Raw genomic sequence first — 14,333 nt, forward strand, 5'->3', positions numbered from 1 at the left:
TTTGACATGCTTGAGCCCACCACAGAAATTCCTTTTGTAGACATGGAATTAGTGGTATTATTGGTTCCAAACTGTGGCTGTGTTGAGACCATATGTTTTTCAGGTACCATTGTAGTTTCCTCGTATGCAGCTTTGCACATGGGATTAGTAAGATGCAAGATGCCATGAATCCCAGAGTCTGCAGGATTTTCCTTGCAGTCAGCCTGGTGCAATTTGCTAGTGTTCTGAAGTATTGAATTAGTTGCCCCTGCTTCTCTGGCGTGAGGCAGGCCATCTGGGTGTTTGTGTCCAAATTGGTACCCAGGAAAATTATCTTCCGAGAGGGTATTAGCCTTGATTTCTTTTTGTTGACTGTGTATCCCAGAGAGTTCAATAACATTATTACATAAGCCAGATGTTTCAGAAGAATGTGCTTGCTGTCCGCTTGGATCAGGCAGTCATCCAAATAGGGGTATATTTGTATCCCTTGAAGTCTGCAGTAGGCAATTACGGATGCCAGGCATTTCGTGAATACTCTGGGCGCAGTAGATAAGCCAAAGGGCAATGCAGAGAATTGATAATGGGTTGAACCTGCAAGAAATCTGAGGTACTTTCTGCAATTTTGTCTGATTGGGACATGCAGGTATGCCTCCTTGAGGCCCAATGTTACCAGCCAAGACTCCTTGCCCAGCATGGGAAGAAGTTGCTGTAGAGTGAGCATCTTGAATTTTGGTTCGAGTAGAAATGTATTTAGGATTGATAGATCCAAAATAGGTCTCCAATCTTTTCCCTTCCTTGGCACCAGAAATAGCCTGGAATAAAAACCTTGACCTTGTTCGTGTATAGGTACCCCTTGAATAGCTTTCATGTTTATGAGATCTGTAATTTGCCTTTGTGCCTCTGCCCTTTGATTGTGTGGCAGGTTTGGCATGCCTCTCATTTTTGGAATGGTGTGAAAATGGAATTTGTAGCCTCTGTTTATAATGTCCAGGATCCATTTGTCCTTTGTGACAACATGCCAATTTTTTGAAAATAATGCCAGCTTTCCTCCTAAGGGGGCTGCCATTTGAGACCTGGTTGGCATGCAAAGGGGAAAGTCATTGGGTTTTGCTTTCTGAAAGATTGCGAGTTGTCCTCACCACCTCTTTGTGTAGGAGCTTGCCATCGTCTGCCTCTATACGATCCTTGGGATTGTCCTCTGCCCCTCGGGCGCCTGTATCTGCCTCTTTGGGGTCTGTCTGTGGCAGGAAAGGACCAGTTTTTGGAAGGCCAATTTCTACTAAAACGTTGTGGTTGAACCTGTAGAAATTCTTTCACAGTTTGCATTGATTTAGCCTTTTCCTCCATTTTCCTTAATACCTCCTCAGCATTAGCACCAAATAGTACATCCTTTTGAAGAGGGGCGTCTAGTAATTTAGCTTTGACATGATCAGGCAAGGCTTGTTCCTTGAGCCAGGCATGCCTACGTATGACTGATCCTGTAACAGCAGCTCTACATGAGGCCTCTAGAGCATCAAAACCACATTGTAAGGTATGCTTACCCACTTGTTCTGCACTATGCATCAAATCCTGTAACTCCTTCAAGTCTGGTTGTTCAGGTTGTGACATTTTACTTTTCAATTGTGATAACAAAAACTGTTGGTATTTTAGCATATGAAACTGACAGTTTAAGGCCCTCATGGAGAAGGTAGCTGAGGTATATACCTTTTTTCCCCACCTTTCTAAGGATCTGGAATCTCTCTCGGAAGGCAATGGATTTTTGGCAATGGAGGCCTTAACTCCCTTGGGGCCCTGTGAGATGGTTTCTGGGTCAGCAGCATGGCTTTTATATAGAAATTGGTGCGAGTCAGGAACCCTGTAGTACCTGTCAGGCTTAACTGGAGCTGGAGGTAGAGAGTCCAGGTTAAGGCAGGCCTCCGAGTAAACATCATCTAGGATGTCAAAGACAGGAGGTACAGCCAGAGGCCTGTGCTGAGGTAACAAGAGAAATTCCCTGAGCCTTTTCTTGGAATCTGAATAATCCTGGCCTTCCCAGTGGAAGTGTTCCCTTAAGGTATGCAAAGTTTCCCCAAATGAGAAATCCTCAGGGGGGGATACAGAAGGGATGGACTCCTCCGCATCAGTGTCTTCAAAAGGGGAGTAGGAATGTTCCTGATCATCAGAGTGTTCTGAAATAATGGAGCCCTGATCAGAGGAGGGGGAATCTTCCTCCACTCTGGGCCTTTTGTCTGGTGGGGGCTGAGAACCTCTGATTGGAGTAATTAAATCCTCAGCCATTTTAAGCATCTGTTTCTTAGGCATGGGGCCTGGAGATGGGACCTGTGTAGCTGGTCTCTTAGAGTGCATGGTTGCTTTAGACTTTGTGAAAGCCTTGATGGAGAAAGAAGAGGAAGGTCTGAAGACACCTTGAGTGGAGGTGGACCTGTCCACATTCTGAGTTTCAACGCCAAGAGTGGCTTCGGTATCTGTAGTAGGGGTGTGGGCCGAGGAGCCTGCGACCTCAGGCACAGGAGACACAGTCAAAGAAGTGTCGTCGGTAATCAGGGGCTGCGTAGGCACCTCGCTGAGAACCGGACCACGTGGTGTCGGTAGAGGCCGTGGACCTCGTGTGTCGGTCCTTGTCTTTGCATTTAACAAAACCTGAGTCGGAGTATCCGACGACATAGTATAGTTAAATGCTTTCCCAAAATAATGCTGGATGAACTCCGCCCGACGCTTAATAGTGCGTTTGTTGAATGTAGCACAAAAGCGACAGACCGAGACGTCGTGGTCTGGGCCTAAACAAGGTATACAGAGGGAATGGAAATCCTTATGCGGTATTTGCTTCCCACAAGAAATACAATTATTAACTTTGTCTGACATCGGTCTGAGGCAAGAAAAGTTTCCCCAACAGGGTACTTAGCTTTTAAGAAGACTTCGGTTTCCAAATTTTCGTAATCTCAGGAGCTGGCCAACCGGCACTTGCGAACTGCTTCTGCTTCGGGCACCGCGCGGCAAGAAAGACTGAAGAAAATGGCGTCAGCTGGTTCCTTTATACCCCTGTCGCACTGACGTCAGGGAAGAAGCGATGACAACCGACGCCGGACCTAGACTTTGGAATTCGGCCAACCGAGGACCCGCCTGACGGCAGGAGAACCCATCTGTTATGACTGCAGCTGTATGCATGATGAACATCAAATACAGTTCTCTGACTAAATAAACACAACCTTAGCTTTCAAGTGATTGCAGCAGATATGGAAATTAGGTAAGACAGCGATTCAGGTCGTAGCCTGCTATAGGTCCCCAACCATGTCCCAAGACTCATACTTCATGTGAATATTAGGGTCCAACCTAACACTCTCATACTGGACGACTTCAACTACCCCTCCATTAACTGAGTAAACTACTCATGTACCAATATGCTTGCCTAACATTTCCTGGAATTCATTAATTCCAATGCCCTGGACCAGCTCATTCTTACCCCCACTAAAGGTAGCAATATCCTTGACCTGATCATTACTAACATGGGCGATCATTGCTCTACATCAATAGTCAATTCCTCCCTGGTTAGATCAGACTACAAATTAATCACCTTGGAAATCCCCCCCCCCCCCCCCCCCCCCGCAAAGTAACCAACATGAAAAACTTCTCCAAAGTAAACTTTGGGTTCCTAAAAGCAGAGGTTGGCTAACTTCACAGCACCCATGCAAATGGAGAATAGTTGCATGACCACTGAATCATACACCAATGCACTGTACGAACACGTACACAAATGCATGGATCTTGCCATACCCAGTAAAACCAAGATGCTCTCCTCCAAAAAAGGAAGCCAATCTGGTGGTCCCCTGCCATAAACAAACTCTACAACAAAAGGAGGAAACTGATGTGGAGTAAGGTGAAGTCCCAAGACTGGAAAAACTCCCTTATCAACCTCAACAAAAAGTAGAGATCCCTCATCAAATCTTCGAAAGCTAGCTATGAGAACAGAATTGCAGCAGATAGTAAAGACAACCACAAGGCTTTCTATACTTATGTAAAGAATCTCCACGGCAATACCCAGATTTGCTCTGAGCTACTGTAAAATTGTACCTCCTATACCAAACCAACAGATATTGCCAATATACTGGCCGACAGATTTAGTGCTAACTTTACCCCCCCCCCCCCCCAAAGGACCAGTCAAAATACCAGTAGATTGCCAGACACCCAGTATTACTGCTGCACAGGTTAAAACAGCACTGTCCAAGGCCAAGAATACAGCTTCTATGGGACCTGACAATATCCCTGGCTGTGTTCTACATGAACTAGAGAGTGAACTGACACCTCACCTGTGTACCCTGTTCAATCACAGCCTGACCTCAGGCTTTGTCCCTACCGAATGGCGCACTGCTACAGTCATCCCTCTCCACAAAGGAGGAGAGACTACAGACCCTGGGAACTAGGTTTGTAAAGGCTCCAGGGCCATTAGCCTAGTACACATCTATGAACGTAGAAGGCCTCTAAGAATGCCTTTCACTTGAGCCGATAGCAAAATAAATGCACTCAATGCATATATCAAAGCAAATGAGACCCAAAATTATGATTAAAATTTGTCCTTACAAATAATGACTAAGAAGTGACTTACATACTTCAGATCTCAATGAAATCTTATTTATTAAGTGAAGGTTAGAAGACAGAGTGACTCACAGATGGAAAATTTAGGAAGATGCCTATATACAATGAGAGAAATAGGAAAAGTGGTCACTGATGCACATGTACAAATCATTTATGACACAAGTTAAATACAGTTCTGGAGGCTGCATCTCAAGAAAGATTTATTTGCAGGGCCTCAGTCTGTGAGGGGTAAACCAGATAGATGCTAGAAATGATGGAATGGAAGATCAATGAGGGATTCTGGGGCATGACTGATGTCAGTTGCAATGGGAATTTAAAAATTTTTAGTGAAAGAAAGACTGGAGAAGCTGCTTTATTGTTGTCAAATAATGTAGTTTGTAAAGCCATCTGAAATAATACAAAATATATTAATTTGTATTTGTTGGAAAAGGAAGGAGAAAAGTTCAAAGATTTCTGTAAATATGGAACAGGCCAGTAACATTTTGCAAATGAGGGGAGTTTTTGAATTAAAGGGCATGATGTAAGGTAGATATTATACCCATGGCTGCTATGAAAAGATGCATCATAGGTTAATAGATTAGTACTAGGCTAACTGCCCTTTGGAGCCATTTTAAACCTAACCAATTACCACATGTAAGAAGCAAACCCTGCACCTTATGCCTGTAAGATAAACACTAACTATTACACATGGCAGTGGGAAGGGATATGAATGCCATGTTTTTAGAGATGGTGAAACAAAAGGTGAACTAAGTGTGCCTACTTAATAGTGTATATGGCCAGGCAACACATGGTCCCTGTGATCACTTGTCTAGTATTGCTCCTGCTGCACTTCAGGTAACAGCAGTAATACCAAAAATAATCCATAGATAGACAAAAAAACAAAACACTGAAATCTAAGACCAGAGTGAGTCTCAAACCTAGAAAACACCAGGTTTTCACCAAACAGAAAGCAAAGGAGGCTTTAGGAATTACATGACCTTTGGATATCATCAAAATGCCAGTTCTGTTAGCAAAGGAGACAGTACAGAGAAACTGCTGGGAAGTGTGTTTATGTTGTACGTCATCTCAAATCATGCAAAGTGGTGGAATACTTTGAAGGGGTATATGAAAAAAGGCAAAGCAAAATTTAAGGAATGGCTACACATGAGGCAGCAAAGGACTTTTTAATGTTCATCAGTCAAGAAAAGAGCATTAGGATAATTTATAAAAGGACCAGAGGAAGGTTCTCCAGCATGGATGATTTTGAGCATGAGTGGCAGGACTGCAGTCATGAGGAACATCTGTCAATGGTATGCCATTTCCTGGCAAATTCTGTTACGCCTTGACAGTAGATTCTGTTTAGTTTTTCAGCATGTATCTCAAAGTATGAAATAAAGGAATGTTGTTGGGATGAAAAGAAAAGTATTTCAAGGAGAAAACAGCAAATAATGAGTAGAAAGAAGGTGTGTGTTCTACATGTGTAAATACCTCACATGCGTACACAAGAAGATGGAGGTAAAGTCTTTAAAACAAGAAAAATGGATTTCCAATGAAGCAGGTAGACAAACGGCAGTGTTTTTGAGCTTTTGAGTTTGTCCCTTTAGAAACACAGGTTATCCTCCTATTTCATGGCTAGCAAACCAATCCAGTCATCACTGGTGGAACTCTGGACTGTAACCATGTCACACAAAAATATATCCAAGTCTGCATATTTCAAACAAAAACTAACTAAACCACAGATAACTAAAAGTCTTAAACACTGTTTCTGGAAAAAAAAAAAGACCTTGGGCTCTGATTCATTACGGATTCAGGACAGATGAGAGAGTCCCAAGCACTAAAAAATACCATCTCAAAGACAGGAACTCAAGCTGTTTGTAGGTTGATAGGGCTGCTGCTTATGCCAAACTCACATATGAATTTGGGCAAGCAGCTGTGGGGAAGGAGTGGAGGTTACGATTACAGAGTGGAAAAGGAGGTTTAGGGTTAGGGAGTGGAAATGGAGGTTTAGGGTCAGGGAGTGGAAAGGGAGTTTTACATTCAGTGAGGGATCAGATAATTTAGTTTTAAGGAGGGGCGGTTGGAGTTTTAGGCTTAGGAAACAGGAAGAAACTTTTAGGGAGTAATCAGGGAATTTAGTGAGGGGTTGGAATTTTAGGTTTAGGGAATGATCATGGACTTTAGGGTTAGTGAGGGGAGTAGAAGTTTAGGGTAAGGGACTGAGGATTTGGATTGGGAACGGAGTGGAAGTTGATGGTTTAGGGTTTAACTTCTGGTACAGCTATATAGTTTATAGGATCGGGTGTCGGAAGGGGGCTGTAGTGACTGGATATTAGGGGGAGTTACAGCACTTGCTTTTTTCAGCAAGTAGCAGTGAAAAGGATTACCACAAGCTTCAAGAACGCGAGCATATACAGCAGACCCATTAATTAAGTATACAGTTTTAATGCCTATTTAAAGCAATAAAAAAGAGCTTTCGAAAATGGTATCAATGTATTTGTTTTTATGGACAGTATCAGTATTAGATGGAGAGCAGTTAAATAATTTGTTGTTCAAGCCAGCACTATTACCTTTCTAAAATGTGAAATACCAAACTTGAAACAAAAACTTAGACATTTGATACGCTATGCTTTTATGCCAGCGGCAGGACTTATAGATTCTGAAAAAATGAGCAAGATGGAAAATGTGTGACTTCACTGAGGGGATTTAAAAGAGAAGGTTTGATGTACAGTAATGTGCTTTTATCTCAGAGATATGGCCTTCTGAAATATTAAAGAAATCAAAACACAGAAATGCACAAATTTAAACTTCCTACACCATCTGCAAATATGAAGATAAGGACTTTTCAAATCAGGTCTGTCATCTCTCCACAAATACATTCCACATTAACCTGGAGATTCACAAAAAGGCCACATGGCTTGCACTAGGCCCTGCTCTTGCAATGCAGTATTTTGCAAATCAGAAATATGTTAGTTGCAATGAGGAAAGATCTCATTATCAGCTAATTTGCATGTCTGTGAATCACAGTTACTTGCTGTGGTAGTTAATGACTGCAGCCACATCATGTAGATATGGGCATCCCCACAGTCCCTCCACCGCACACAAATGCACATTCAAACATAAATACACACCACGGTCCCTGTACCTGCTCCCCGAGTTGTTCCCCTGATCCCCGTACTAGTGCAAGTCCCATTAAGGCACAAGAGTTTACAGTGCTCCCCGGTGGGTATTTCTTCCCCACCACCTGATGTGTACTGTTGTTTGTGCTATTATAGCACAACTGCATTATCTCTGGTGGCTTAATTTTCCCCTAGCCCACAGATCCCCCTACTGCTGTTGGTGCTGCTATGGCACAAGTGTATTATTCCTGGTAGCTAGTGTTTCCCACAGCTGCCCAATCACCATATTGTGTTGGTGCTGTTAGGGAACAACTATATTACCCTTGGTGGCTAGTGTTTTCTCCCACCCACCCCCCCATCCCATACTGCTGTTGATGTCATTATGGCACAACTGTATTATCCCTGGTAGCCAGTAGTAATCCACATACTACTTTAATTGTAAGTGGATGAACATGGCCTTTTGGCCATGATTATTACTCCAACATGGTGGGGCCAGCTGTGCTGATTTACACATCTGAGCAATTTTCTGGATTGCTCAGTGCATAGACGCCTTCCTGGTGGCAGTTCCAAGAGACACAGCACATGGTTAATTAGCATATGTCTCTTCCCCAGGCTACCTCATTAGCATACACTATGGCCATACAGCCAGCCGTACATAGGGCTGCATGTCTTCATGCTAGAGCACCATGCTGCACTGTGTTAGGGCTGTTTCTGAATTCAAAAAGGTTGCCACGATGTGTACATGTTGTGGTAATCTTTACGAATTCCCCTTTAAAACTAGTCTGGAATTCTTTAATTTATAATACTCATCCTATATCCCTGGAATTTACTCATTCTTCAGTGTTATCTCGTGTACATAATGTAAATATTGTAAATAGTTTGCTTTCCCTTTTCTCCCCTCCCTATCATTTGTACTTGTTCTGCCAAAACTGCCATAACAAGACTCATTAAAATTCATGTCAACATATGACTCAAATGCTATGTAACCAATGTACCACATCATGTCTCTGATTTATAATGTATCTGTATCCTTAATATTAATTTTAATTTCTTGTATCCTATTGTATCTGCATCTTTGAATCTAAACATTAATCAGTTAAATTTCAATGTTTACTATGTAATGTGGAGCTTTTCTCCCCGGGCCTCCACTGAAAACGGGCTCCTGAGCCCAGTGGACCTCCCCGGTCATCAAACGGAAATAAATAAATATATGTGCTGACAAGAATTCTGATGTCCTGACTACAAAAAGAAGAAACATATTTATTTCTCTTTTCAAGATTTATCAAGAAAAAAAAAAAAAAAAAAAACTAAAATTAAATTGAAAACACCTTTCCCTAGCTCACATAAGACTGCATTTTCTACTGCAACAAAACTATGGGTGGTCCCTTAACGAAAACTGTTAAAAAGAAAACATATATGTATGCCGTTTACTACCAAAACAATAACTCCTGAACTCACTCTCTCTCTCTCTTTATATATATATATATATATATATATATATATATAGATATATATATATAGATATAGATATATATATTTTATTTTACATTTGTTGACCGGGATAGTCAGACTGGATGCATGTCCATTTTCAGCGGAGGCCCGGGGAGAAAAGCTCCAAGGGTAAGCAGATACAGCATTACATAATATCAGCATTACATATTACAAACAGACTATTTACAGAGATTACATAAGTAAGCAAGTTAAACAAGTTCCACAGGTTACAGTTAATCCTGAGCACAAGTCAGGATTAAATTAAATTACACAGTAAACTGGTTAACAGATTTTTACACATTCTAGAGACAGTTAGCCAGGCTTGATACATTGACATAGCCAGTTAAGTGACAAATGTTGTTTGAGTCTAGTTTTAAATTGACCTAAGGTGGAAAGTAAGGTAATATCAGCTGGAAGAGAGTTCCAGGATCTACTTGCAGAGTTTGCAAAGAGAGAATCACCGGCTGTGTTATTAATTTTGCTAGTCTGAATTAGTAGTTTGTTAGAGGATTGTTATAGGGGTGATAATATTTTTAAGTGCAGGAGTATTGTCCGGATTATAGAGGATTTTATAGGCCATAATCAGTTGGTTATACTGGATTAGGCTGGGTAGTTCAAGCCACCCAAGCTGATTTAGACTGATGCAATGATGTGTCCTAAAAGGCACCCCAGTGGCAAACCTGGCAATGTGGTTGTAGCAAATTGAGAGTTTAAGGACAATCTTGTTTAAAGAGTAGAGGGGATGCATACAGAAGGGTTGAAAGAAGGTGAGAGCGAGCTATGGCAATTATAGCTGGAGGGGTTAGGAAGGCTTTTATTCTGTAAAGTGACCCTAGTTTTTTATTGATGGTTTTGATAGTCTGGTTAACATGTAGGTCAAATTTTAGATTATTGTCTATGATGACACCTAATAGTTTTGTAGATGGGTCAGGGGAGATTATTGTGCCATCATTTGATTTTATGGTAAAGGTGAAAGCAGTAGACCTACGTGTTGGTGAAAATAACAGCATTTTAGTTTTTTTGGGATTTAGGATCAGACTATGTTCAGAAAGCCAGTTTTCTATGGTATTAAAGGTGGTCTGGGTAGCTGACCATAACTCTACTGGAGATGTGGCTGAGCAAATCAGAGTAGAGTCATCAGCATACTGGATACAGCTGACTTTTGGGATGACAGTATAAAGGTCGTTAATGAAGATGGAGAACAGCAAGGGCCCTAGTACAGAGCCTTGTTGTACTCCAAAGGTGTTACGTAGAAGGTTAGAGAGTTTGTTCTGCCAGAGGACAGCCTGCTGTCGACCATTCAGGTAGGACTGAAACCATTGGAGGGCTCCAGTATCTAGACAATGTTTGCAGGGTGTGGATTAAAAGTTGGTGATCAACCATATCGAATGCCTTGGAAAGATCCAAAAAGAGGGCTGAGGATATACAATTATTGTTGCGATTATGGTTTATGGTGTTAGTAAAGGCTAGGAGGGCTGAAGTAGTGCTGTGATGAGGACGGAAGCCATGCTGAGTGTCTGCCACAAGGTGATTTTGGATTAGGTGGTGCATGAGTTTGTCTATGAATACATTTTTCCATAATCTTTGCAAGTGGAGAGAGTATAGCTATTGGCCTATAATCGGAGAATTCAGTAGAGCTGCCTCCTTTGTGAAGTGGGATTACATAGGATATGTTCCAGATGGTGGGAATTTTAGCTTCTACTATGGTTCGACTGATTAGTATTGAGATATAGATACATTGATATATATATATATATATATATATATATATATATATATAGATAGATAGATACATATATATATATATATATATATCTATAATCTAAATCTATATATATACATCTATATATATATATATATATATATATATATATATATATATATATATCTATGTCTATATATATATATATATATATATATATATATATATATATATATATAATCTATATATATCTATATATCTATATAATCTCTCTCGCTCTCTCTCTCTCTCTATATATATATATATATATATCTATATATATATATATATATATATATATATATATATATATACACACACACACACACACACACACCATGACAATAACAATGGAAAGGAAACTGTTAACAACGGTTTGTTTTCTTTTCTATTGATGTGCACTCAGGCCATTATTTAAAATGTGATGACTTAATGGTGTTTTAAAAACTGAAGCACATTCTGAACATTCAGTATTTCCTGAAACAGATTTTTTTTATCTCTCCAGTCTTTCAGAAACATGCAGCAGTTTTATACACAAGATTTAGAACATCATTCTTCTTCTCTCCATAATATAAAAAAAAACAGTTTAAAGCCCACAAGAAACCTTATTACCTGATCTTTTATTTATGCAAATGATAGCTAGACCTTTACTTGAGTTTTCTAGCACAAATGCTTGCCTTGCTTTTACAGTACTATTTATATAATCTTTAAATTACTATATCACACAAGTTTGTAATTCACCATTACTTGATAAATCAAAATACTGTTAGGAAAGTCTTCTCTGTGTTTAAAACCTTACACGTTTTACTACCTGCAGTATAAGAAAGAATGCATATGAATACGTGTGACCTCTTCACCCTCTGGTATTGCAGTTTTAAATAATAACACAGTTGATTTCACATGTACAGCTGCAATGTATCCACTCTTCATTGATAATAAATGCAGCAAAATAGTGTGACTTATACTATTGTCAATTTGCTACGTATTACTGATTCTGGTGCAGTATGAGAGATGAGCCAAATCTCTAACTAGTGCGCACTGCCAATACTTAACCGTGTTTGTACCATTCCCCATGGGTATTCATAGTTTCAATTATCATTATTAGTAAAAATATGTTTCGGTAAGTGTGGTTAACTTGTGGGTCTTGGATTAATTTGTAGGTCTGTTTCTTGCAGACAGCTTGGATCTGAGCTTCCAAACAGGACAAGTTTAGCTCCACTAACTTAAACACTTACAAGTAATGATCTTCTTGCTCTATTATAAAATGCTTTCAAATGTTACACTGAGTTAGGGTAAATTCTAGTACTTACACCAGATTAGATTCCATCACTGAGAAAGAATACCCAGAACACGCCTTGAACAAAATGTTCTCTTACCCTCTTTATCCTCCCAAGGTAATAGAGTCCATCTGTCCACCTGCACAAAACGTAATGCCCTTCATCCACTGCTATAGAGATGTCCGGGTAGGCCTTTCCTTGAATGTGAGCCGGTTCTACTGCTGGATGCTGGACGCGATTGGGGGATACACATACATTACGAACTGACTTATCTATTCTGCTGTTCTCCATCAGCTTCCAGAATTCCTGAAAAAATAAAAACACTACCTCCATTTAATTACATTTCTTTATTTATGTGGGTTTATTCAGTAAATATATACATTCAGTGCTGGCAAATTTACGATGCAATTGTAACCTCTAGAAAAACTTTTCATGAAAAATATCTTACATAAAATAAAACAATCCATCCCATGAAGCAACTAATATAAAGCTGCAGATCTTAGAACAGGTAAAGTAATCCACATCAAGGCGGATGGAAGAATGAGTCTCTATTTGAAAAATAAATTATTTATACTATATAGTGCATTGATCAAAGAAACCTTTGCTGACATAATCCTGTTTATGTAAAACTGCAATAAAAATCATAGTAGACATATATAAAGGATAAAACCTAACACTAAGCTGTGTGTGTGTGTGTATGTATATATGTATATATATATACATATATATATGTATATATATATACATATATATATATATATATATATGTATATATATATATATATATATATATGTATATATATATATATATATATCCCTGAACAGATGACAACACATACAATGGAATGGAATGCATTCTACAGAACGTGTGTGTGTGTGTGTGTGTGTGTGTGTGTGTGTGTGTGTGTGTGTGTGTGTGTGTGTGATTTATGATTCTGTAAACAGTATCGCCTGATATACAATTTCCTTAATCCCAACTCTTTAAACACTGTAGTCTATGAATGATTTTGCATTTAAGTGATACTGCAGGTAACTATTTGAAAGACCGGAACCTGCATTGCTAAGTCCTGTAATGCTGAGAGTGAAGGAGTGGAAAATGGGCATAAGCATTTGCGCCAGTGATAAGTGGGCTGAAGACCTGGACTACTCTGACCTACGCCTATGGTCCATACTAATGGTGGAAGGGGCCCATGTGCCCCTATTGGCCAGTGTGTGTCCACCATAAAGCCCAGCTGCCCAGGGTCAGTAAACTACTGTTAGTGTCTAGCTGCCCCACCTGGGTAACCTGGAATAGCTCTATTGAACAAAAACTGGACGTAAAACCAGTCAACTTGTCAAACATGAACTAAGGATTGCTACACTCGGTCCACAGCTTGGAAGTGGATGACATGATGGTAAGGAGGAGGCTGGACATCCAGGGCAGTGTGGCAAAGCCACCTGAAGCGGGATCCAGAGTCTTCTACTCAGGGGAAGGACAGACTAGAAATGGAATGGGAATGGTGGCTTCAGAGAGAGGATTCAGAAGACAGTGAGTGACGTCATCAGAATTACTGACAGACTCTCAGCAACTGGAATCTAGTGCAAGGATAATGCACTATTCGTACTCCCAGCCGATGTCCCACAATAGAGTTGTGATAGTGAGAAAGAGAGTGCATTCAGGCAGCAGTTGCAGGACAACATGGGTTGGTGTTAATATGAGAGACCTGAATGAACATGCATGGACAGCTAGACAGAAAGAACAGGAAATGAGAACTGAGTCCACATTGTTGGGGGCAACAGGGATAAAGAAGGAAAGGCCAATATAAACATCTGTCAGGAAAATGGCTTGACGGTAGTCAACACGTCTCAGCAGAGAGAGACAGTCACAAGATCACATAAAAGAAAGACCAAAAGGCAACTCAGGTAGACTTATTCATAGTAAGGAAAGGACACCAGGGTAGAATCAGTCATTGCAAAGTCATCTCAGTGAAACAGTCATCCCACAGCATAAACCACTGATTGCCACAATCAGCTGCAAGCAGTTGTCAGGGAAGGCTATACGGTCAACAGAATCTAGGCTGAATGCCTGGAAGTTGACTGGAGAGAAAGCATAAGAGTTTATGGAAATACTCACGGCTCTAGCTTCTCAGCAGGAAGAGGAAATAGGTGGAGTTGAAGAAA

General features: G+C 40.3%; 1 protein-coding gene across 1 annotated transcript in view; it reads right to left on the bottom strand.

The window, feature by feature from the left end:
• Nucleotides 1-14,333, bottom strand: part of PHF19 (PHD finger protein 19) — a 1,075,260-nt gene that overhangs the window by 461,930 nt on the left and 598,997 nt on the right. Inside the window, 1 exon segment of the mRNA XM_044058373.1 lies at nt 12,273-12,479. Within this exon segment, the coding sequence (XP_043914308.1) occupies nt 12,273-12,479 (207 nt within the window).

The sequence above is a fragment of the Protopterus annectens genome, chromosome 16.part0 (genome assembly GCF_019279795.1).
Source record: "Protopterus annectens isolate FY-2018-M chromosome 16.part0, PAN1.0, whole genome shotgun sequence".
Lineage (NCBI taxonomy): Eukaryota > Metazoa > Chordata > Ceratodontiformes > Protopteridae > Protopterus > Protopterus annectens.